General features: G+C 56.6%; 1 protein-coding gene across 2 annotated transcripts in view; it reads right to left on the bottom strand.

Moving 5' to 3' along the window:
* The window catches only part of GCK (glucokinase), a 43,075-nt gene extending 22,226 nt beyond the window's left edge, over positions 1 to 20,849 (bottom strand). The window contains exons 1-2 of one of the 2 annotated variants that reach the window (XM_038559568.1): positions 20,519 to 20,849; positions 19,492 to 19,898 (exon numbers count right to left, since the gene is read on the bottom strand). In XM_038559568.1, the coding sequence (XP_038415496.1) occupies positions 19,492 to 19,536 (45 nt within the window). In that variant the 5' untranslated portion in view covers positions 19,537 to 19,898; positions 20,519 to 20,849. Of the gene's footprint in view, positions 1 to 19,491; positions 20,075 to 20,518 lie in introns of those variants that run through there. The other variant, XM_038559567.1, reaches the window with a different exon arrangement.
* Positions 20,850 to 26,009: the final 5,160 nt, after the last annotated feature.

The following is a 26,009-nucleotide window of genomic DNA, read 5'->3' as shown; positions in this document are numbered from 1 at the left end:
CATGTCTGATTAAATGCTTTGTATCCGCGATATATAAAGATCCTTGACCAATCAATAAGAAGACAGCAACCCAATTTTAAAAACCTCACTGAAGAATACCCCGTAAGCTTATAAAAATATGCACACTATTAATCAGCCAGTGAAATGCAAATTCAAACCACAATGACATGCTCAAGCATCCCCACCAGAGTGAATAAACTTTCAAAGATGGACAATGACCAGAACCCTCAAACACTGCTGGTGGGAATACAAAATGGCACCGCTCACTTTGGAAAGCAGCTTGGCAGTCTCTTCTAAGGTTAAATAAGGAAGCTCTCAATTATTCCATTTACATAGAACCAAAGGGGCAGAAACCAGACCAGTGGTTTCCAGAGCCTGGGAGTGGGAGGGGGATTGACAGCAAGGAGGTGGAACTTTCTGGGAGATGGAAGGCTCTTGTATCTTGATGGTGACGGTGGCCATGAAACTGTGTACATCTGACAGAAACTCGTCAGACTGTACACCTAAAGTGGTGAATTTTATTATTATACCCTAGTTCCTAGAGGATGAGCCGCGGGTGAGGAGTAGGGTCTGGGCGAGAGGCGGGAAGGCACAGGCGCCCTGGGGCCCAGTGTGGCTCTGCAGTGGGACCTGCTCCCTAGGGGCTAGTGACCTGACCTCAGACGGGGAATTCACTCCCGCAGGACTTCTGTCTCTGCGCCTACAAAGCAGGGGTGTGATGCTCCCTGCTGCACTCCTGCAGCTCTGCACGGAGAAAGCCCACCTTTCTACAAGACTTCCTGTTATTACCTGGCCCACAGGTCTGGGCCCAGGCGTGGTCAGGAGAGCCAGGGCTCCCTGCCGTGTCCAGCGTCCTGATCGCAGTCCAGCTTCACCACAGTCAGGACTACAGGGTCCCCAGGCACGTCCCCTGTCTGCACCCAGCTTGCCTTTCTCTGGGCCACAGTCAGATGGCACTTGGAGAGGATCACTATCGGCAGCCTTCTTGTGCTCTTAAGAGGCAGTGCCCTGGAGAGCCAGACCCCATCCAACCCGAGCCCCAGGACCAGAGGGTATCCTGGCCTACCGTGGGTCCCCACTGCTCAGCACTCCACACCACTGGAGGCCAGGGCGCCCTGAGAGCCATCCCCGTGACTGGGTCTGGTCCCTCTGGTCCCACTGGCCCAGGGTCACAGGTCTGGGCTCTGGCCAGAGGGTGGGCATGCTGCTAGGCTGTGAGCAGGGCTGCCCACACTGGTAGGGGTGGGGGGCAGGTGCTGGTGCTGGCCACCAGCCCATCTCCCTTCTTGCTCCGGGACCCTCCATTCCATTTGCTCCTCCTGGGTCGCGAGGCAACGCACCCAGCCCTGGGGGATGGACCCGCCTGGTCTCATGCTCACCCCTCTTTCGTGGAATGCCACAAGGGAGGCCTCTTGGGAAGACACGCTGGCAGAAATGCTTTGGAGCATCGTTAGGCCTGTTGGTGTCACTGGGCTCGGGCTGGCCCAGGGGTCATGAGCTGGGCTGACCCAGAGCCTGGCATCAGGGAGGCACCGTATTGGGCTGGGAGCCGCCTCCTCCTGACTATTCACTATGTGAGATGACAGGGCCTGCAGAGCAGCTCGGTGTGAGCCCAAAGGATCCTTGCTGTGACCCAGGGGGCTGGCAAGTCACTCTGCTCTGCTGTCCAGGTACGGGGGCTCACAGATCCGTAGTTACCTCCAGCAGGGTGGGCTCAGGAAAGCCCCTGGGAGTTGAGGTAGGAGCTGGGTCACCTCAAGGTGATGGAAACCCAGGGCTGTGCTGGGAGTTGGTGAGCAACAGGTCTGGGGGAAAGACCTGAACTGACCACATGAGCAGAATGCATGCCACCCCCAGGCTTCCCGGGCTCTGACCCTCCGGCCTGCTGGGGCATGGGGAAAGGCCGTGGTCCTGGCAGGGGCTCCCCACATGTTGCCCCTCACACTGGCCCCCCGGCTACAGACAGGCTGGGTTGGGCTGGTAGGATTGGAGGCAATGCCCTGGCCTCCCCACTGACTTGCTCCAGGGAAACTGTTCAACTGGCCAAACATGGGTGGACGCGGCACTTGACACAAAGGCCCTAGTCGTGGTGGCTGAAGGATCCTCATGACCTTTGTGGCCACCCTGGAAATGCTCTGGAGAACGACTTTACAGTATCAGGAGTCTGCACGACTGGCTATCAGTGAGAGCAATGATGCCCACCTGCAAACGCCCTCCAAGTTTCCAAATGTCACGGAAACTAAACAACGATTCACCAGAATTTGGCCCGGTGGCCCAGGGCCAACCCACAGCCCTCGACATGGCTGTGTCTTCCACAACACACGGGACCACGCCGTCCCCCCACCCCCACCCCGAAACACCTGCTGCCTTGTGCAGCCCCACAATCGGCCGAGAAAGCAGTGTGTCGCGCAGCACTGGGGACAGACGCTAACACTGGCAAGTTGCTTATCTGAGATTCACATCTAACTGGGCATTCTCAACTTTCCTTTGCTAAGGCTGGCAGCCCTGGCCTCCCGCCCACGACCCCCAGCCAGTGACTGACAGGTAGGGAGTACACGTCTGTCCCAGACTCAGGAGGGACAACACATTGTGCTGTTCACCCTCCAGAGCTCCTTGTGGGGTCAGAATCTGCCTCCGGCCCAGTCTTACCCAACCCAACTGCCCAGCGGGCCTCATCTGAATGCGCTCTCTCACTAAACGATGGGCACCAGAAACCTGGTCAAAGACCTTCCTTCTAGGACCTGAGATAGTTGGTGCCTGGAGAGTCCTAAAAATCAGTGGGGCCACTCTGCAGCAGGGTGACTGAGGGTAGGAGCGGCATTGGCGCCTCCCGGCCTATGGTGGCAGCTGTCACCAATCCTCACTGGTGAGTGTGGGTGCTGCCGGCAGGGAGGCACCACCCGTGCGATGTCTGGGACTGAGGGCGCAGGGGAGATGCCAGCCCTGAGGACCTTGTGACCGAGTGGCTGTTGATAAGGTGCGATGCCCTGAAAAGAGAAATAGTAGGTAGGCTCCAAGCTCTCGATTTTGAGCCAGGAGCCGGGGGAAGTAGTATTGGTCTCCCGCAGCCACAGGCGGGGGGTGCTGGGGGCCACAGGGGGACATGGTGAGCGGCGGCGCACCAGCAGATGGTCCACTCAGGGCGCTCAGGGATGCCGGGCCCGGTCTGCAGCACCCTCAGGTTTTCAGGCTGCTGATACCCCCTCCATGGCCAATTTCCAGCGTGTCAACATGGCATCACAGAATGAAGAGGTGGAGAGGCACCTGTGATCAATTTTCCGAGTGTGTGAGGGTTTTGAATTTCCGGATTGCCACGAACCCTCAGGGCTCATAGGACACCTGTGCTGCAGGGCGGATGTCTCCTCTCACCTGAACAACATGACTCAAGGCAGGCCCTTCCTGGGAACTGCCTCTGCCTCCCCCCGCCCCCACCCGGCCACACCGAGGGCCAAGGCTCAGCTGGGCATTGGTGCACCCGCTCAGGAAAGGCAGTAGCCTGGGGAGCCGTGAGCCCCACTGATGCACACCGTCAGTTGCAGGGTCAAGGGAGGTGCACTTTGCACGGGAGAAGGGAGACTTTACTGAGGTAGGGGTGCTCTTCAGGGATGCAGGCTGCACGTGGGCAGGGGTTCCGAGAGAGACATTGCTGCGGGGGCCCATGGAAATCTGAAAAAAGCCATAACCCACATGAAGCCCTTGAATTTACACTGCAGACCCTGAAGGACGTGATCAGAAGAAAAGAAGCAGACACATCACCACTGCTGTGTCCATATGCTTGGAAAACCCATATGCTGGCCATGCTCTCGGGAAGGCGGGAGGACATTCTATCTGCCAAGGCTGCAGGGGACGTGCAGATGAGGGGACAGCAGCTGAGAGGCTCAGTGGGAGCTGTCCCCTCCAGACCAGGGCTGATGGCAGGCAATGCTGCTCAGAACTGCCCCTCCCCTTTAGCCAATGGGCCCAGAATGGGTGAGCAATGGCTGAGGTCGGCCACCCTAGTGGAGACTTGCAACAGAAAGGCACAGCTTCCGAGCTTGAGCCGGTTCTCAAGTCCAACACCCACGACGGAAGGACAGACGGACTGAGTCCCTGGGAGGGATCTACAGCTATCTACAAGCACATGTCAGACATACTCCAGGTTCGGCTCCAGACCACTGCAATAAAGCAAGTCAAATGAGTCGTTTGGTTTCCTTGTGCATATACTGTAGTCTACTCAGGGTACACTTTGTCTTAAAAAGCAATGTTCATACCTTAATTTTAAAATACCTTGGGGGATCCCTGGATGGCTCAGAGGTTTGGTACCCGCCTTCAGCCCAGGGTGTGATCCTGGAGTCCCGGGATCGAGTCTTGCATCGGGCTCCTTGGATGGAGCGTGCTTCTCCCTCTGCCTGTGTCTCTGCCCGCCCCCCTCTCTGTCTCATGAATAAATAAATAAAATCTTTAAAAAAAATCTTTAAGATACCTTATTGCTGGGGCGCCTGGACGACTCAGTCAGTTAAGTGTCTGGCCCCTGATTTCGGCTCAGGTCATGATCTCAGGGTCATGAGATGGAGCCCACATCAGGTGCCACACTCAGTGGGGAGTCTGCTTGAGATTGTCTCTCGCCCTCTGCCCCTCCCCCGTCTCCCTCTAAATAAGTATTTACATCCTTTTAAAAATACTGTATTGCTAAACTATGCTAGCCATCATCTGAGCTTCTAGACAGCATAATCTTCTTGCTGGTGGTGGGTCTATGCTGATGTTCGTGGCTGCTGACTCATCAGGATGGTGGCCGCTGAAGGCTGACGTGGCTATGGCTGTTGTCTTTAAAAGACAACAATGAACTTTGCTGCACTGACTCTTCCTTGCATGAAAATCTTCTCCAACATATATATATTAAAAAAAAGAAAGAAAGAAAATCTTCTCCATAGTATGTGATGCTGTTTGATAGCATTTTACCCATAGGAGAATGTCCTTCAACTTTGGCATTCATCCTCTCAAACGCTGTTGCTGCTTTACCAACTCAGTTCATATGATATTCCAAATGCTTTGTAGTCACTCTAACGATCTCCCCGGCATCCCAAATGGAAGTAGATTCCATCTCAAGGAACCCTTTCTTTGCTCATCCATAAGAAGCAACTGCTCATCTTTTTATCCTGAGATGCAGCAAATCAGCCCCATCTTCAGGCCCCACTTTGTCCTCTAGTTCTGTGGCTGTTTCCACCACCTGCAGCGACCCCCACACTCAAGTCTGGAACCCCTCCCAGCCTTCCACGGACGCTGGAATTGCCTCCTTCCAAATTCCTGTTAATGCCGGTATCTGGACCTCTTGCCATATATCATGAATGTTTTTAATGGCATCTAGAGTAGCGAATCCTTTCCAGAAGGCTTTCAATTTACTTGTACCAGATCCCTAGAGGATTCACTGTCCATGGTTAGCTATGGCCATACAGAATGTATTTCAAAATAAGAGGACTTGAAAGTCGGAATTACTCCTCGATCCACAAGCTGCAGAATGGACGCTGTGTTAGGCATGAAACCAACAGTGCTCTCGTCCATCTCCAGCAGGGCTCCCGGGTTACTGGCTGCATCGTCAGTGAGCTGCACCATCTGGAAAGGAATCCTTTGTTTTAGAACAGTAAAGGGATCCCAGTGGCGGGCTTAAATATCCAGTAGCCATGCTGTAAACAGGTGTGATTTTCTAGAGCACACACAGGGATCTGACATGATTCTTCAGGGTGCTAGGATTTTCAGAATGGCCACTGAGCACTGGCTTCACTTTGCAGCCACATGAGCCCCTGCAGGAGTCAGCCTGTGCTGGGAAGCCCTGAAGCCAGACACTGACTTCTCCAGCTGTGAAAAGTCCAGGTGGCATCCTCCTCCAACAGCAGGCTGTTCCACCTACATCCAAAGTCTGTCGTCAGCATTGCCACCTGCCTGAATGAGCTCAGCCAGATCTTCTGGATGACTTCCTGCAGCTTCTCCATCAGCACCTGCTGCTCCACTATGTACTTCTATTTACAGAGATGCTTCTCCCCTTCAGCCTCAAGAACCCTCCTCGGCTGGCTCCTCAATTTTCTTCTGCAGTCTCCTCACCTCCCTCAGCCTTCACAGAACAGAAGAGTCAGGGCCTCGCTCTGGGTGAGGCTTGGGTTTATGGGAGTGTCATGGCCGGTCTGATCATCTGTCCAGGTGACTAAAACTGTCTCCATGTCAGCAGTCAGGCTGTTCTGCTTTCCTGCCATCCCTGTGCTCTGGAATAGCTCATGCAACATCCTTCTAGAACTCTTCCTCTGCATCCACAACTTGGCTTGCTGTTTGGTGCAAGAGGCCCAGCTTTTGGACTATCTCGGCTTTCATCCTGTCTTCCTCACTAAGCTCAATCATTTCTAGTTTCTGGTTTGAAGTGAGAGACATGTGACTCTTCCTTGAACAAGTAGAGGCCACTGTAGAGTAATTAAGTGCCTAATTTCAGTATTGTTGCATCTCAGGGAAGAGGGAAAGTGCCGGGAGATGGGCAGTTGGGACACATTTAGGGACCAGGTTGACCATCTTATGAGGGCAAGGTTTGTGGTCCTGATACAACACAGCTCTAACATCCAAGATCACCAATCACAGGTCACCACAGTGAATGCAATCATAACAAAAAAGTTTGAAATACTACAATTACCAAAACATGACACAGAGATAGCAAATGCTGTTGGAAAAAAATGGTGCAAAAAAAGAAAAAAAGAAAAAAAAAAGAAAAAAACGGTGCCAGTCGACCTACGTGACACAGAACTGCCCCAAGCCTTCGATTTGTCAAAAAGCAACAAAAACCCCGCAGTAATCCACGAAGTCTAATAAGAAGCATGCCTGTTCTAGAATACACTGGGGAAGAGTAATACTCAGATATTTTGATGAAAATTTATGGCAACAGACACTGATATCTGGGGCCCCAAAGTGCCATCACGGCTCCCCAGCTAGTGTTGGGGGTACCCTGGGGTGGTGGCCTCTGTCTGCTGCACTCAAGGTCGGTTAGTTCCTGGACCCACTCAGTGCTCACATCCCTGGATCCCCGACGCAGGACTGGAATGGGTTTGCTCAGCTACTGGAGGAACCCTCATAGCGGTTCCCTGACCTACAGGAATGGCTAAGCGCAAGCCCCAAAAGTGCTGTACACGCACACACACACTCACTCCCACACATGCACACTCCATGCATGTACACTCATATACAGTCACTCCACACACATCCTGCATGCACATGTACACTTGCCCATGAAGCACACCCATGCACACTCACCTCCCACCCATGCACGCACACTTACATGCACACACACTCACCCCACACACATCCTGTATACACAAATATGCACACTCACCCCCCACTCATGCATACACACGCACATTCACCCCATGCACATCCATGCATGCACACTCACACACTTGCCCATGCATGCACACACATGCATACACATACTCGTCCATGCACACACACACGTGCACACTCACTCCCCACACCCATGCATGCATACTCATGCACATACTCACCCCACACACATCCATGCATGCACTCTCACATGCCCATGCATACACACACATGCATACACACACTCGTGCATGCATACACACACATGCACACTCACCCCCACCCATGCATGCACACTCATGCACACACACCCCACACACATCCACGCATGCACATTCACACACTTGCCCATGCATGCACACTCACACTTGCTCATGCATGCACACTCATGCATACGCACACTCATCCATGCACACACACACGCACACTCACCCCCCACACCCATGCATGCATACACAGCACATCCGCCAGCCAAAAGAAAAGCATCAATCCCAAGAAAAATGACAGAAATTGTTGCCGTTCTCAGAGACTTCAAGGTTCAGAGTGGTTGGTCACATCCTGTCACCATTAATTCTCTAGCCGGGTCCCCATAAAGACTGACTGGACCAGGACAGATGATAGTAGCCTGCACAAACTCAAATGAAGGGGGGACCTGGTTGCAGCTGCTGTGCTAAAGGCACTTCCTTCTGGAGGGATCAGCGCTGCTCATGGCGGGCAGCTCTTAACTGGCAGAGCTACTGTTATGGCCTGAACGTGTGCCCCAAAAGCTCATGTATTGAAGTCCTCCCCCAACAGGACGGTGTTTGGAGGTGATCAGGATTAGAGATGGGCCCCGGGGATGACAAGAGGCGGGAGCTTGCACTCTCTGGCCACCATGGCACAGACGGCCATCTGCAGGCCAGGAGCAGGATCTCACCAGAACTCCACCCTGCTGGCGCCTTGGCCTCAGACTTCCAGCCTCCAGAACTGGCAGAAATGAGTGTCTGTGGCATTTTATTTTTGCAGCCAGAGCCCAGGCCTTTGCTTTGTCAAGACCCTCTGGAATGAAGAACGGGGCAGTCTGCACTCACACGAGATGGCCAGCAGTGTGCAAAGGGATGGGAATGTGCTCACTCTCTCACAGATCTGTCCTGAGAGACCTGGGTTACTGGGCTTTCCACGGGGCGTGAGACAGCGTCGCTGTATGGGTGGCTTTCCACGGGGTGTGAGACATCGTTGCTGTATGGGTGCAACTGGGCTGGATGCACCCGAGCAGGGAGGGGCAGGAGCCATGATGTCCTGGTGAGACATGTGCTCTCTAGAAAAGTCAGGGGCCCGTGAAGTTTGTGGGGGCCCAGAGGTCACGCCAGAACGACCACTTTAAAGTAAGGGACAGGGACACCTGGGTGGCTCAGCGGTTAAGCATCTGACTTTGGCTCAGGGCGTGATCCTGGGGTCCTGGGATTGAGTCCCACATCAGGCTCCCTGCAGGGAGCCTGCTTCTCCCTCTGCCTGTGTCTCTGCCTCTCTCTCTCTCTGTGTGTCTCTCATGAATAAGTAAATAAATCTTTAAAAATAAAATAAAATAAAATAAAATAAAATAAAATAAAATAAAATAAAATAAAATAATAAAGTAAGGGACAAAGGCTATGCCTCTTCTTATCACCAAAAAAGGTGCATAACATTTAACAGGCCATATCGTGGAGGCAGGATACTGTACACTGGCAACACCGTTCCAGCTTCTCTACCAGGTAAAACAGAAGGCTCATAGTTTAGGTGGATCCGGCACCTGGTCCCAATGGTGCCACGACCAGCCCTGCCCCTGAGGTCCTGGGACCTGGCAGCCTTGATTGGAGATGTGACACAGTACAGACCCTGGTAATTGCTGAGAGGAGAGTCAGAGACCAGAACTGGGTCAGGGGGCCGCTGCCTGCGGCAGAGAACCGATCACCACCTGAAAAGCAGCTCCTGGCACGCCACCAGGTCCTGGGAGAGACAGAGCAGCCGACCAGGGGACATGGAGCGCCCACGTGGCCAGAACCACCTGGCATGAGCTGGGGGCTGGGGGGCTCACTCTGTCATCAGATCAGGGGGCCCAGTGGCCACCCATTATTCGATGGAAGTGGCAGGTGTGGAAATCAGGCTCAGGCAGGGCCAGAGAGTGTAGGTCAGCTGCCGGAATGGGCAGCCCAGACCCTCCGTCACTCCCCCTCCTGCGGGGACGCCCCCGTGCCCGTCCCTCAGCTCACACATGCGTGGCCTCAGAGCAGGGGCTTCCCTTTGCTCAGCTGTGGAGGAGTGCAGACACCCACCCAGCGCTTGGTGCTGTGTGTCAGGTGCTAGCTGGAGAAGGCACTGCAGCCTCCCTTGGGGTGGTCCTGGGAGACCACGGCAAGGACACGTCCTCTGGATGGTCAGCACTGCACACAGTGGTTCACTTCATGGGGAGAGACCCATGGGTCGTGGTGAGTAGCAGTGTGAGGAGCCGGCCAGAGACCTGAGGACCACGAGTGTCGGGGAGACAGACGCGGCCCATGCTGGCGGTTTAACCACCACCAGGAACCATGGGCTACAGAGATGGCGACAAATAACCAGGTGGACGGGATAACCAGTGGCTCCCAATGTCAGCTCAGGATTCACACAACGTCCTCCTGAGGGGGAAGCGTGGTGGCATGGAATCTGTGTGTGCCCCAGACTCAGGGCAGCCATGAGCCACCATTTACAGCCTCGGGACCCCCCGAGGACGTGGGAGCTGAAGTTCACCTCACCAAGCATCCGACTGTGGGTTTCCCTGCAGGTGCCAGGATAGAGATCTGAGCCCCACTAGGGGCAGAAGGCGGTGCTGCCGCTGGCGCCCCCACAGGGCTGGCCCACCGGCCACCAGCTGCTGTGAGAGCTGGAAGTGCCTGGAAGGTTAACCAAGGGGAAGGCTGGCTTCCTGCCCTCTCTGCGGAGCTCCCTGGAGGTCAGGGGGTCGAGGGCTGGCCCCTCTCTTGCTCTGTGCACCCCCCACTGCCACGCAGGCTCTGCAGCGAGCACTCCCTCAGCAAGCCACTCTCCCCAGGAGCCTGCTCTCAGCCTCTACACTGGGGGAACCTGACCAGAAACAGACGCGAGGGACTGTCCCCTCCCCACAGCCACGGTGGCACATGGTGCACGCAGACACTGAGTGTGGACGAGGCCCCCTTGGGGGAGCAGCGGAGAGAGGACACCCGGTCCCGGGACCCGCTGGTGCGCTGGACTCCATCCCCCGCTGGGTAGTGAATTCTGTGTAAAGGATCCTGCAGGTGGCCAGACGGGACGCGTAGACCGAGTGATGGGGGCAGAGGAACCTGCAGGCCCAAGGCAGGAGCGGAGGCTCACAACCATGTCCCTGAGTCAGAGCCCAGGGAGCAGAGGCCCGCACATCTCTGCACCCCTTTCCTAAGTGTCTACCAGCGGGGCTGACGTCACTGAGGCCCAGGCCCTGCTGGGGGGTGGGACCCAGGCCTCACCGGGGCCACCATGTGGGAAACACCAGTCCTGCTGCTACTTCCATGTGGAGCCCACAGGCCCACGCAGAGATCTCCACCAGATACAGCTTCGTTTTCATTTGCCTTCCTTTATGGTGCTTTTAGAAACTTTCTGAGGGATCCCTGGGTGGCTCAGTGATTAAGCATCTGCCTTCAGCCCAAGGCGTGACCCTGGGGTCCTGGGATGGAGTCCCACAACAGGCTCCCTACACGGAGCCTGCTTCTCCCTCTGCCTCTCTCTCTGTCTCTAAATAATAAAATCTTAAAAATAAATAAATAAAAACTCTTTCTTAGAGGGAACTTTACATTTCAACCAGCCAGGAAGGGAGGGAGGATAGTGAACCTGTCCCCCGACAACAACAATGAACATCTCGTCATAATTGCGTCAAAATGCTTTCCTACACAGGTGGAACACGGGAATTCTGGAGCTGCCTATGTGTCCAGCTTGCCCTCTCGCATGAATACCCTGAGAGGCCACGGGGATGGCTCCTGTGTCAGCCGTGGCATTCCCAGGGCAGTGGATTCATTCGTTCACACGAACACACTCACGGAGGACCCACCACGCCCCACCGCACACCAGCCCTAGGAAGCACTCCAGCAGCCTATTGGGGGGCTGGGCAGGGATGCCATAGTTCGGGGAGGGGGCGGCTCTGACCCTGCAGTCCCAGACACTGTGCTCTTCTCCATCCAAGGCCACTCCCTAGGCTCTGACCAATTCCACGGCTCATCCATGAGGCAGTGACCCCAGTCGTGACCTTTCCCTGAGCCCCAAACCGCAGCACCACCTATCTCCTCGACAGCCTCCTTTGGGGGCCGACAGATGTCTTCCTGCTGGACTCGCTTCTCTGCCTGCATTCAGCACCTGTCCCAATCTCCGGCTCCAGGGGACACGAGGGCTGGAGCCTCGAACCACATTTCCCAGGTTCCCTTGCAGCCACTGCTCTGTGGGACTGGTGATGACCACAGCCCACACTGCTGAGATACTTGAAAGGACTGGCACTTGACCCTCCAGCTTTGACAGATGTAACTATTTGCACTGCCTGGACCTGTGACCCAGCTTCATGTGTGTGAGAGCACGAGGCAAAGACATGGCGACAGAGGCTCCCTTGCCCTGGGATGGAATTGCGGGAGTGGCCCAGTGGCCCCTGGCTTTGCTCCTTTATGCACCCAATTCCCTGTAGCAGAACCTTTCTGCTTGGAATCCCTAAAGCGGACCGTTTCTCCCAAACCCTAATACGAGCATCTGGCACCATCACCCCACACATTGATCCTGACAACACTCCGGGCCCCCTAGAATCTCCCGCCCTCAGCACCCAGAGGCATCTTTGAGATGCACAGACTAACACAACTACCTGAGAAAATAGCTCACAGTATTAGGAGCTGTGAGGCCCTGGAGACCCTGGACACGAGGAGATGAGGGACGCTGGCCTCCCAGGGGGCTCCCTCTGTATTCCTTTCTGTCCTCTGGCTTCTCCCGAACCTGCTCCACACAGACAACCCGGTGATGATGACATGGAAGGAACTCCCAGCACAGCACACACAATGGCTCTAGCTCTAGCTGGGCACAGGGTGCAGGGAAGGGCACTGAGACTGGGGCGGCCAGCGAGGGGCTGTGGGTGTGCGGCTGTGAGGCTGGAGAGTCTGGCTCCACAGAGAGCAGCAGAAGGGTCTATGCAGGCAGACGTGCTTCTGCATCTGCTCTCACGTGACCCACTCTGCAAGCAGTGAGAGAGGTGCACGTGGGGGTACAGCCAGCGGAGCTGTGTGAAGGGGTGAGGACAGGGAGTCAGAGAGAGTGCTTGGGGCCCTGGGACCCTAGGAGGGCACAGTAAGGCTGGCCTTCACGGGGCAGTCGCCCTTGTCCCAGAGCAGAAGGAGGCCTGTGGGCAGGTGTGGAAGGAAGGAGAGGCGACTGCTCAGTGTCCACACCAGGCTGCCCGGAGGACAGACATAGATTGGGATGGGTGTGCCCAGAACAGGACCCTTGGTCTGTCCCCAGTGCCAGCCTTCTGACCCCTGAGGTGGCCCGTTCTAGTGTCCCGGGCAGCCTGCTGGGCCAGGCAGTATGTTCCGTGGCTCCCCAGCAGGTGCATGGCCCCAGCAAGACCCCAGGTCCCTTCCAGAAGACCCGGAAGGCCAAGGGCCACAGGGGAGGGATAGGTCTAGCTGGGCCTCCGGAGACGGAGGTCTCTCTCTGGTTGTAAGCAGGGGAGTCCAAGGAGGCCGAATGGCAGCAGCTGGACTCAGAGCGGCTAGTCTGTCTACCCTGAGGCCAAGAGCTCACCTCCCTCGGGGGAGGGTGGCCGTGATGACCAGGATGCAGAGAGATGGCCAGAGGCATGGACAGGGCAGTGGGCTCCAGCTGGCAGGGCCTGGGAGGTATGGCGTGGAGAAGGGGCCCCAGGTTAGTAGGAGCTTGAACACAAGGCACTCTGCGGAGACAGAGACAGACGGGAGGCGTAAGAGGCCAAGGCAGGCACGGGGGAGCATTGAGTTCAGGGTCAGGTCACCCAGTGATGGCCCCACGGCACCCTCCCTGGCACTTGGGACGTGTTCGGACTTGGCCGGGTCATGGGTTCTTGTCCCAGCCTGTGGGCACACAGCACAGACCCCGGCACCCCCTGAGCACTCCCTGGAGATCCAGGAGACCCGGGCAGAGCGAGAGCCTGAGCTGACAAGTGCTGAGAGGAATACGAGGAAACCTTCCCGGGGGCAGGGCCCAGGTCTGGAGCAGGGGTCAGAGGGAGCCAGGCAGACGCTGGCAGCTGTGGGAAGACGCTGTGTGCATTCGCTGCAGGCCCGGGGCGAGCCTCCTGACTCCCGGATAGTGTCGTGACAGTGTCATTACACCTGTTTCCTAAAAAGATCAAGTTTGTCTGAGCCTCTGCGGGATGAGGCTGATGCCCAGCTGCAGCCCCAGAGGCCGTTTCCAAAGCCCGCCATCGGTTCTCGGACCCTACCGCGTCCAGGGGTTTCAGGGAAACCCAGGCAGCCACCCTAGCCACCCTCCCTGGGAAGCAATCCATCTAACTGTGCGAGCCCTGGGACTGCGGGGGCCAGGTGTTGGCGATGCTCCCCCAAGCACACTCCTCAATGCCTGAGGTCTGGCGGTGGCTTGGGGTGCCTGCTGCCCCCCCGGCCTGCTGCCCCCACAATGTGTGAGCTGGGACTGTGAGGGAGCAGGGGCAGAGGCCCCAGGTGCAGAGGCCACAGGGCCTCCCCCACAAGCCAGGCTGGATCCAGGAGGCAGGGGCTCGTGGACCTCAGTACACTCGCCCCGGGGCAGAACTGAAAGCCCAGTTATTGGGAACCCAGCACCCCACCCGCGGAGGTTTGCTCACAATGTTAGTGTAGTTTCTGCGTAATTAACAGGCAATGCTTCAGTCGGGGGTTGAGATTGTGCTGTAGTGTGTGTGTGTCTGTGTCATCACGGTGTCTCTTGATGAAACACGGAAGATCCGGTGTTTCTTCGTAATCAGCTGAAATCCCTGCCCACTAGCGGGCCTCTCGGCGCTATGGTCACAGCCAGCCATCATTCACTTTTATTGGACTTATTTATGACTTTATGCGTTCCTGGTTTTCAGAGTATGCTCGGGGGCACCAAGCTGGGGGCTGCACGTCCAGAAGCGGGGGGAGCAGGCCAATGCTCCTGTGGACATGCCACCTCCACACGTGCTCTGGGTGGGGCCCGAGGCCCACCAGCCGCAGCGGTGCAGCTCTGGGCCCTCCACAGGGCAAAGGGAGCCTCGTGGGTGGGTTTGACTGGAGCGCATCCATGGGCACATGATGTCCATGGGCAGGGGCACAGGATGCGGGTGCGGATCCTGTGTCCTCTGGGAAAGCCCATGGCATGCAGTGGCACCCATTCCTTCCCTCATCTGGATACTTGCAGGACAGTTTTGGACTTGCGTCTCTGTGGAGAGGAAGCACAGCTTCTCTGGGGAGGTAGGTGCAGGGTTATGTGGCACGAGACTCCTACCCTGCTGAGGCCTGTGAGTCCCCCAAGGAGGCCTGCTGGGGGCCCTTTAGGGAACTTTAGGGCTGGGGAAGGCCACCCCACTGGGAGCGGGCAGGGAGGGGGCAGGTGTGAGACTGAAGCCTGGGGGGGGTGCCGCAGCAGAAGGGCAGGACCCAGAGGAAGCAGTCATTGCAGGTGGGGACGGATCCTTCATCCTGGGGTGCCCAGCTCAGTTCTACTTTTGGGGGAGCAAGGGGGGTTTATTCTCCTCCCCTGGAGCACAGCAGGGTCTGCGGGGCCTCACAGGCAGGAAGCTTGGAAACCCAGCTCTGTTTTGGGGGACCCTCAAGGCAGCAGGTGAGCTGTCTGGGTGACAGCTGAGCCTCTGGGCAGTGGCTGAGCTGTCTGGGCAGTGGGTGACCTATGTAGGCAGTGGGAGACCTGTCTGGGCAGCGGGTGACCTATCTGGGCAGCAGGTGACCTGTCTGGGCAATGGGTGACCTGTCTGGGCAGTGGGCAACCTATCTGGGCAGTGGGCAACCTGTCTGGGCGGCAGTTGACCTGTCTGCATAGGGCGGCAGTGAGGCAGGACAGACAGGCCCCTCCCTCCTTAGAGGGCAGTGCCAGGAGCCCCCGTGTCCCCGAGAGTCCCAGGCTGATTTAGCTCTGCCCACGCCTCTGACAAGTCTCCATGCCCATCCCACCTGACACGCGATGCTCTCCCCTTTTCTGCAGGCCAGGCAGGGCCACCTCTGGACCCACCACTTCAGAACGAATGGTCGCTTGCAGCCAAGCCTCCAAAAGTTACCCGGCATTACCTCAGCAATCCGCTCGGCCTCTGTACACAGGGCCCCAGTCAGAGGCAGAGGCTCCCCACAGACTGTCCTTCACAGAGACCTGGGGGCCAGGACCCATCGCTGGGGCTCTTCCCCATGTCTGGGGCTGCACGCAGGTTGGAGGGCACCACCATGACACGGAGCCCCCCTGGCTGGGCAGGTGCAGCCTGGTGTGGGGCAGCCCTGCACGCAGAGCAGGGCATGTGCATCACAAGGGGATGCTGCTTGATAGGAGGGCTGGGAGGACTTCAGGGGGGCGCAGGGAGGGGGTCCAGGGAGCACTGGCCACCCAGGTGCAGGGGCCCTCCCATCCCCCTTCCTGCCTCAGGACTCTAGCTCACTGCACTCCTTCGGCCCCTCTGTCGCCTTCTGGGCCCTAACCCAAAGCCCCTTCCCTTGGTGTCGGTGTGCAGCTGGGCTCTGGGTTCCAAGGCTGGTGGCCCCCCACACAGTGCCCAGCCCAGCACCCGCACCCACTGTGGCCCTGCAGGGACCCTGCTCAGGACCCGAGTACACCAACCCCTGCCCTGTCCTTGGCAGTCGGGACTTTCTGGCACCAATGGCTGGACAAGGAGGAGTCTGGGTGGGTGGGTGACCTTTCTTGTGGTCACAGGAAAACCCGGGCCAGGACCTTGACTGGGGCAGCAAGGGGAGCCCAGGCCCCAGAGAGGTACCCAGAGAGGTAAACCGAGAACATTTCACCAAAGGGGGAGAAAAGATCTGAACCGGGGAGGCAAACAGCTTTCCTCTCCCCGCGGAGAAACCCTGACGGTGGTTTTCACGAGGCCTGACCACCGAGGCCCTGGAAAGGTGAGGCAGGCGAACCCATGGGAAACTGGCTACACAGACAGACAGCCTACCCGGAGCAAAGAGAACCAGAAAAGCAGGTCCTGGTCAAGTGGCGCATCTAAACAGTGGGGTGGCCAGTTCACCCAGAAAAGGGCCATCCATGTAGAAAAATAAAGGAATTGAGTACACAGAGCGTGAGGGGAGGTGGCCATGGGTCAGACAGCCAGGGCCTTGCCGGACACCGAGAAGTCACCCTGAGGCCCCCAGAAGCTGAGGACAACAGAGGGCAGGAGGTGAGGGGCCACCTGGGAGGGATCTGGGCAGGGGTGGGCCAGCCCCCGAGGAGGGGGACAGGCCTGGGGCAGGCTTAGGGTCTGATGATATCCCCTCCCCAGCCAGGGACACAGAGGCAAAGAGACAGAGAGAGACAGAAAGAGACAGAGAAACAAAGGCAGACAGAGACAGACAAAGGCAGACAGAGAAACAAGACGGAGTGGCATCCTGCTTTGAGTGCCAGCAAGACCCAGCACGGCCCCGTGAGAAGGGAAGGGGAGATGAAGGTGCAAGGAGGGCGCAGGCCAGGACTTCGTCTCGGTCGAAGCAACACCCTCCAGCATCCCCAGAAAAGCTGCAGCCCACCCCAGTGCGGGGGCCCCGGACCTGCCCTGGGGGCCTCCTGCAGCAGCACAGCCCTGCTCTGTCCTGCCATGCGGTGGCTTCGGGGCAGCTCTGCAGAAGGGCGGGGAAGGAGGCCTGGGCCTCTGGCCTGGTCCTGCCACCACAGGAGCAGGAGCAGACCTGGTCGGGGCTTGTGCCCTGGCAGCCGGAGGGCCTGACTTCAGGATGCTCCATTCTACAGGCTACAGAAGGGTCCCACGCAAGGGGACACCTGCGCTCTCTGTCTCTGCCAGGTGAGGACACAGCGGGAAGGCGGCCACCCACGAGCCAGGAAGAGGCCCTCGCCAGAACCCGAGCCTGCTGGTGTCTCAACCTGGGGCTTGCATCCCCAGATCCGAGAGAAGCAAACATCTGCTGTTGAAACCCCTCGGTGAGCTACGATGAGGGAGCGCCACCCACCAGCCTTCTTCCTGGAAAGCACTGTGGAGCTCCCTCCTTCCTGCCCACTGGCTGCTCATGGAGCGGGTGGGACCCACCCGGAGGCGGAGGGAGAACCACATGCTGGGGCTTCCGACAGGGTTCCCAGGTCCCCACCTTCAGGTCATGCAGGAGGGGTGGCCATCAAGAGCCAGAGCTCCACACCACAGGAATGCACATGCTATGATGGGGTCCAAGGGGCAGCCAGAGGCACAGCCCTGCCCCCAGTGAGCTCTAGAAGCTGTGCAAGGGGCTGGCATACACGTGCAGAAGCCACTGAAGGATAGCAGAGCCCACAGGCTCACGCAGACTCTGGAGGGGTGACAGCCGTAAGCGTGGAAGGCTCAACACCGACCAGAGGGCTGCTTGCATGCAGAGGAAGAGCAGCGCTGGTGCCTCCATTCCCTCCTCCCAGGAGCCTGAGGTGGACGCAGCCGCTGTGAGGGACATACTGCTCACTGCTCCAGGGCCAGTGCTGGCTTGGGGGGGGGGGGGGGGCGGTAGCACTTCCCGGGAGCGCAGGGCTGGAGCAAGACAGGCCTGGCAGCCAAACCTCAGCTCCTGAAGCCACTGCAGCCCTCCAGATGGGATGGGGGACTTATGCTCAGCCAGGCTGCCCCCTGCCTCCCTGCACACTGGCCAGGGCCCCAGCTCACTGACCCTACAGAACAGGGGGCACAAGGCTGGGACAAGTGCAGAAATGGAGACACTCATGCTGCCTCTTGTTAAGCTTTTGAGATTTTCTTCTCCACACTCTTTTGCATTAATTTTGATTCTTCAGAAATTATTATCGACCTTGATCACTGATGTTTTTGGTGCTCCTTTCAAGTGTATGCCAGAGGCGGGGCTTCCCCCCTCTGCTCTCAGCCTGGGGCTCTGGAGCCGGCCCTGCCTCGGGGACTGGACCAGCACCCCTCGGTTGGGGGGCATTGTGTCCCCTGGTGCAGATGGGCAGGAGCAAGGACCAGCCCCAGAGTCTGAGAACGGGCTCCCCGGGCCCTCACTCTCACTGTCACCTAGTCACCCTTCTGCTCCCCAGTAGCCTCCCGGGGCCCCTTTGGGCAGCATTTCTCATCCAAACTCCTGCCACGCCAGTAGTTATAGGACTCGCTTGGGGACTCGGCCTGTCTTGCTGCCTGCGGCTCCAGGCACCCTGGCTCAGGCTGCTTGTTTTTCTCCTCACATCATCAGCTCTGCTGGGAGCAGAACCAGCTCGTGTTTGTGCTGACCTCGTCAAGTCACAGAAGAAGTGAAGACATGTGAGGAGGAGACTGTGCCAAAGGGACTGGATCCCTGTCCTGCCCTGATGACTGGCCTGGGGCTGCAGGCATGCTCCCCCTGCCCTGGCCCCAGCCCTGTCTCCTTGCTCACTGCCTGGGCACAGGGCGGCCTGAAAGGACGTCTGGATTTCTCTCTGTTTTGGAAAAAGTAACTGTTCTCTGCTCCTCACCAGGAGCAACCGTGCTCCTCCTGGAGTGAATCCTATGAAGCTGTCCAGGGCCCATCACAATACCTGCTGGGTGCTGCCTCCCAGCCTGGCAGCTGGCTCTGCCCACTGAGACCCCAGGCCCCAAATCCCCCCTCCAGCCGGGGCTCTAAATTCCCCAGACCCCCGGCCAGTGAAAGCCACTTGCCAGACCTCCTGGCAGCCTAATTGCCCAGTCACGGGGCTGGAGCCTGAAGCAGCCGGAGAGGGCCTGGCCTGCTGGGAAGAGGGGGCCTTCTGACCAGACAGAGCCACTGCCCTGGGCTCCCTCCCCATTAGGCCTTCCCTCAGGGGCCAGGGAACCAAGGCTGGTCTGTGCCCAATGAGCCACAACCAGCACCCCTCCTGGAGAAGCAGACTCCCAAATGAGCAGGGAGTCCAAAATGGGGCTTGATCCCAGGACCCTGGGATCATGATCTGAGGCGAAAGCAGATGCTTAACTGACTGAGCCACCCAGGTGCCTCCACACAACGAGTGCTTGAATAGACCCTCCAGGTTGTGCATTACCTTTTCCTTCTTGGTGACGTCCATCCTGGCTCTGTCATCCAGCATGTGTGTGGTGGGCAGCTCGTGTGAGCTGGAACCCCTCAGTGTTTCTGGACAGCTTCTGAAGCAGAAGTCCCCCAAGGTGTCCGCCAGCCAAGGAAGGATCTGAAGGGAGGGTATGGTCCACCTTCCAGCCGGTTTCTGGCTCGAGCTTCAGGCGTAGAGTTTCCTCCTTTTCATCGTTGACCAGCAAGCTGGCCGGGCTTCTCTCCGGGGACACAGCCGGGACCCTTCCCCACCCAGGCCCGTGTGGCCATCGCTGGAGGCCAGGACTGGCCAGCGCCAGTCAGCCGTCCCTCCAGGTGACGCTGGGCTGCGGTGGCACGGTGTCCTCCAGACACACTCAGCAGAAAGGGTCCGCTCTCCTCCTGGGGCCAGGGACAACTCTTGAGCAACTAGGCTTTAGGGGACCACATCCCTCTCACACCCCAACCAGCCTTCCCCAGCTTCTGCGCCACCCAGCACTTCCTGCTTTGACCAGGTGTGGAGTGGGGAGTCCCCCCACGGGGCCTTCTGTGTTCCCCGAGAGGGCCCGCGCTGCCATGGCAACCGAGAGCAGGGCCTCAGGCCTCCGGCCTCTGCAGGGCTGACCATCCTGTCATTAGAGCTGCCATGCAGAAAACCGGGGCTGATGGCAAACGCCTCCATCCCCATCACCATAGCAACGGCCCAATCGCCCTGTCACTGTGGACTTTGCCACCTGTCCAGTTCCCAGGGCAGGGTCACAGGGTCTTCCAGGCCCACGTCCTAAGGAGCAGAGGCTCCTGCGCGTGCAGAATCCAGAGGAGAGGGGGCAGGCAGCTTGCCCACCAGCCCTGCCACAGGCTGGGACCCCCCGTAAGCTCTGTGGCCGCCTTCCCTGCCTACCTGAGCCGGGACAGTGGGCCCGGACAGGGTCCCCAGCTCAGGACGCGTGCATGCCCAGTCATGCTCACAGTGACGGGACCCTGGGAACCGAGCGGGAGGCCAGGTGCCAGAGCTCACCCACCAGGAACAAACTGGGAGACCAAGGACCATCTCAACCGGTGCTTCTGGCCTCAGCCTCTGAAGCCTGGTGTGCTTCATCCTCGCAGAGCGGCTCAGGACTGGCACACCGCGAGCACTCCAGTGGCCGGTGGCTGCTGTCAGGGGGAGCGTGGGAATGGGGCCCGGCAGGGTCAGGACCAGGCCACCCAGGAGACAGGAGACGTCTAGAGGTCCAGCAGGGGGAGCGAGGAGGAGTGGCCAGCGAGACTCTCCAGACCAACGACGTGCTGTCCCATTTTAAACCAACTTTCTATTCGTGGTCATCTGGGCAGTTCCACTCTTCCCCCATCGTGGGGCTTTGTGTTTTACCAGTCAAAACATGCACATGTGTCTTCCAGAAGATTCCTAGAGGCTGGACTGCTAGATCAAACGCTCTGCACATTTTACATCCGGGCAGATGAGATTATAGTGCTCCCTCAAAAGGCTCTCGCATTTCATTAATCCTCCCACCAACCTTAGGAGTTTGCCTCCACGCTGGCCCACCCTTGAGATTATAAATCTTGATAATCTTTTCCTGATCTGTTGTCTCGTTGTCATTTAACCACAAAGCCCTGGGTCCTCTTTGTCTGTTCGCTGGCTATTTGCATTTTTTTCTCTAAGGATGATTTGTTTACACTCTTTATTTTAACACTGAGGCCTGGGTTTCACTCTGTCACTGGACCGTCTTTCACGTCTCCTTTTGTGTAACGGGCTCTCATATTCCATCTCTAATACCTACTAACCCTTGATTGAATCTGCCGTGATGTTTCCTGCGGTCCATCCTATGCTCAGACTTGATCGCTGGTGTCTTCATCACACAGAAGTGGTTCCTTCTCATGAATTTCAGTCTTGGCTTTCTTGTTCCAAGGTTCATGTCTTGTTAAGAAAGGCATTTCCCACCCAAAACTGGAAAAATATTTTCCCACATTTCCTTCCAATATTTATTTATTTATTTATTTATTTATTTACTTATTTACTTATTTATTTATTATTTATTTATTTCTCTTTCTTTCTTTTAATATTTAGCACTTTGATCCTTCTGGAACTTGTTTTTATGTATGCTGTGAGGTAGTGAGGTATGCAGATATTAGTGAGACTAGTATCTGTGGGGTAGGTGATTGTTTCCCCACTGACATGTAATGCTGGTGACACATGGTTCATCCCCTACCGTTTGATTTTTCTGTTGTAAGGGAGCAGCTTGGGATCCCTGGGTGGCGCAGCGGTTTGGCGCCTGCCTTTGGCCCAGGGCGCGATCCTGGAGACCCGGGATCGAATCCCACGTCGGGCTCCCAGTGCATGGAGCCTGCTTCTCCCTCTGCCTGTGTCTCTGCCTCTCTCTCTGTGAGACTATCATAATAAAAAAAAAAAAAAAAATTAAAAGTAAGGGAGCAGCTTGGCTCTAGTCACTCGCAGGTGTAGTCACGGGCTATGAAGTCAAGGCTGGAACTGCAGCTAACCTGAGCCTGACGAATAACTTTGTGCTTCCTGGGGAACGGAAGCCAGATTAGCAACCTGCTCAGAGGCCACCTCCCACTCTCTTCCCAGGCTGCCTGAGAGGCAGTCAGGAAGCTTTCCTACAGTTTCCAGTTCTGAGATGTGCTCTTGGCCCTTGGGGTAGCTTCTGTCTAGACCAGGCTCCCAGCCACTGGAGATGCCATGACTTGGGGTGCAGGCAGCAGTCCCCTTTTGCTTGGATGTTGTCCTTTGTGGTGCGCAGGACAGGGAGCAGCCCCTTTCGATGCCCTTTCTTTGCTGTCTGTACCGTGTCGTCTGAACGTAGAAGTGGCTCTTCCCCTTCTGCCACATCTGTCTGTCCATGCGCAGGACCGGGAGCGGCCCCTTTCGATGCCCTTTCTTTGCTGTCTGTACCGCGTTATCTGAACGTAGAAGTGGCTCTTCCCCCTCTGCCACATCTGTCTGTCCACGTGTTCGGCAGGAAACTAGACACAAGAGGCAGGTGGATGGACCTTTGACGTCCTGAGGTCCTGACAGAGAGTCCCCAGGGAGACCCCAAGGAGACCCCCCCAGGGGCCACCCTGGCCCATGCACCTAGTGGTGGGTTTGCAGTGATGCCATCCCGGCAGAGGATGGGTTAAGTGTGTTCTCCTCCTTGCTCTTCTGCAGAAAGCAGCCATGTGTCCTTATCTGACCCATGTCCCCAGAACAGGAATAATGTTGTGGTTTCCTACCCCTTGCAGGCATCTTGAATACTTCTTGAGAGAGGACAGTGCTTAGTTGGCTAATTATGATATAATCCAGGCCCGTCCTCAAATGCTACAGCCACCGGGCCCACACCCTGGACTGCCTGGGGCCCCTCCTCTAATAAGACTGCTTTGTTTCCCTCTCCTCTCCCTGTGCTGGCCTTCCTTCTGCCCCAGGTCAGTCTTGCTAACAAACTCCGATGCCAGTTCACTTTCGGCTGGTGTCAGGGTAACTTCTGGACACCGGGCAGGACAAGCAGGCCCTTCCCTACATCTTCTGTACCACAGGACTTCCCTCCTCCAGCAAGTCTTGCGATTCAGGTTTGCCAGCACAGGGGCAGGCCGCTGGTCACGTCATGGGCCGCTGGTCACCTCGCAGGCTGCTGGTCACGTCATGGGCCACTGGTCATGTCGTGGGCCGCTGGTCACCTCGCAGGCCGCTGGTCACCTCGTGGGCCGGTGGTCATGTCGCGGGCTGCTGGTCACGTCACGGGCCGCTGGTCATCTTGTGGGCCATTGGTCACGTCGTGGGCTGCTGGTCACCTTGTGGGCCGTTGGTCACATCGCGGGCTGCTGGTCACCTCGTGGGCCGCTGGTCACGTCAGGGGGAGGGGCGGCTTAGGGGGAGGAGGCTCAGGGGGAGGGGAGCTCAGCCGGGGATGGGGGTCTCAGGGGGAAGGGGAGCTCAGTCCAGGGATGGGGGCTCAGGGGGAGGGGGAGCTCCTCATAGTGTACCCTCTTCCCTCTTGCTCTGACATCTGTTCCCTCTTGGCTGCCAGCCTGGGCAATCTGCTGGAAGGCCTGTGGTAGTGAGCAGTGTTCCTAGGGGCCGGGGCTGGACGGCATCAAGTCTGTGCTCCCTAGGCCAGTGGGCAGGAAGACAAATTCTCTGCCCTCTTTGGGTCTTCAGCTGCATCTAAGACCCAAAATGCCTTAAACAGGAGAAAAGCATACAAGTTTTTTGTTTTTTGTGTGTTTTTTTGCAAACAAGTTTTATTACAGTTTTTGCAGGTACACAGGAGCCTTCTAAAGAGAATGAAGACCCAGAGAGGAAACCAGAACAGGAAAAATCAATAGCAAACACTCTTATGACAAAACAAAACAAAACAAAACAAAACAAAACAAAACAAAAAAACAGTGAAGGACCCACAAGATAGAGGGGCTGGGGCTATGGAGGGGACATGCTGGAAGTAACTGCAAGGTGAGGCTTGTTTGTACCAATTTTGCTAGGCCTCATTCATCCCTGGTGATTAGAATGTCTTCCTCCTGGGCCACCTGGGTGGCTCAGTGGTTGAGTGTCTGCCTCTGGCTCAGGTCGTGACCCCGGGTTCCTGGTCCCGGGTTCCTGGGATCGAGTCCCACATGGGACTCCCCTCGGGGAGCCTACTTCTCCCTCTGTCTGTGTCTCTGCCTCTCTGTCTCTCATGAATAAATAAAATCTTAAAAAAAAAAAAAAGCAGGGGATCCCTGGGTGGCTCAGCGGTTTGGCGCCTGCCTTTGGCCCAGGGTGTGATCCTGGAGTCCCGGGATCGAGTCCTGCATCGGGCTCCCAGCATGGAGCCTGCTTCTCCCTCCTCCTGTGTCTCTGCCTCTCTCTCTCTATCATAAATAAATAAATAAATCTTAAAAAAAAAAAAAAAGCATGTCTTCCTCCTGCTACCAAGAGGGCACCTTTCATGTGGGGGTTTAATCTCCCACTTTGGAGAATAAAACGAGAGTCACAATGGGCTTCTTGCATCTGCTGGCTCTCAGACGCTGCCACCTTGTAGTGGTGGACATGTCTAGCCTGCACACTTAGGAGTGACACGCCCTGGAATTCTAGGAGGCCTGAGGGCATCTGTGGTTCCTTTCAGGGCCCCTGTTCCTGTGTAGGCTGCAGAGACTCACCATACATTTACCCTGAAAACAGCCCTGCTGCCCTGGCCCTGGCTGACCAGATGAGAAGCCAAGGCCACTGTGTGGCCAGGTCCCCCAGGAACCCCCAGCGTGCCCCTCAGCTGGCTTTGATCCAGCTCTACGGGGGTCCCACTGTGCAGCTAAAATGGGTCCCTTCGTGAGCTGAGAGGGCTTTGAAGGTATGTGGGCACCCGCCTGCCCAGCAGGGGTGAATATGAGCCTGGACCACATGCTGTGGGCAGCATGGCTCCAGTCCTGTCTCCAGGGAAGCTCTTCCTCTAGGGCGCAAGTGCACAAGGGAGAGTCTGGACTTCAGACAGCTTTGCCACCCCGACTACCACTGGAGCTGCATGCATAACATCAGCGCTCCCTTCTGATAATCTTTTCTATTCCCATCATTTAAAAAAAATATTTTATTTATTGGGTGGCCCAGGTGGCTCAGCAGTTTAGCACCGCCTTTGGCCCAGGGTGTGATCCTGGAGACCCGGGATCGAGTTCTGCGTCAGGTTCCCTGGGTGGAGCCTGCTTCTCCCTCTGCCTGTCTCTCTCTCTCTCTCTCTCTCTAATAAATAAATAAAATCTTTTAAAAAATATTATTTATTTATTTATTTATTTATTTATTTATTTATTTATTTGAGAGAAAGAGCATGAGCAGGGTGGAGGGACAGAGGGAGAGGGAGAAGCAGACTCCCCACTGAGCAGGGAGCCCGATCTGGGGCTCAATCTCAGGACCCTGAGATCATGACCAGGGCTGAAGGCAGACACTTCACTGACGGAGCCACCTGGGCTCCCCATCCCCATCATTTTAGACTTGTAGCACAGTACAAAGCATTCCTGGATACCTTCACCCCGACCCCTTCACTTTACCCTTCATATATACCTCCGAATCCTGCAAAGGTGAGGTGAAGATGTGCTGTCTCTCTACCCCCTAAGTACTGGTGTGTAGTACCCCCAAGCCAAGAATTCTCTTGCATAACCACAGCACAAGGATCAAAATCAGGAAATGATAAGATACAATAGTATTCCCCACTCTGTAGAACTCACTCAGGTTTCAGCGTGTCAGATTTCTGCTCCCAGCAGGATGCAGGATGCCTTTAACCCATGACCATCTCTTCTTTTTTGTCGTAAATGATAACAATACAGGAATCATCATGGTTTTTACTTGTTAAGGATCTACCAAGACTAGACTTTGGAATATAGTGTCTTACCATTCCCAGCATCACATCGATGGAAAGGGTTATATCTCCAGCTTTACAGATGAAAAAAGAGAGACAGAGAGGTTAGTGCTTTGTTCACCTTTATGCTTTGGGGGCTTCTGGTCATGCTGGGACTGAATCCAAGTCAAGTGGTGGAATGGAAGCTGGATGCTGAGATTGG

The sequence above is a fragment of the Canis lupus genome, chromosome 16, assembly GCF_011100685.1.
Source record: "Canis lupus familiaris isolate Mischka breed German Shepherd chromosome 16, alternate assembly UU_Cfam_GSD_1.0, whole genome shotgun sequence".
NCBI classification, from domain to species: Eukaryota; Metazoa; Chordata; class Mammalia; order Carnivora; family Canidae; genus Canis; species Canis lupus.
This window is presented reverse-complemented; position numbering and strand designations above follow the sequence as displayed.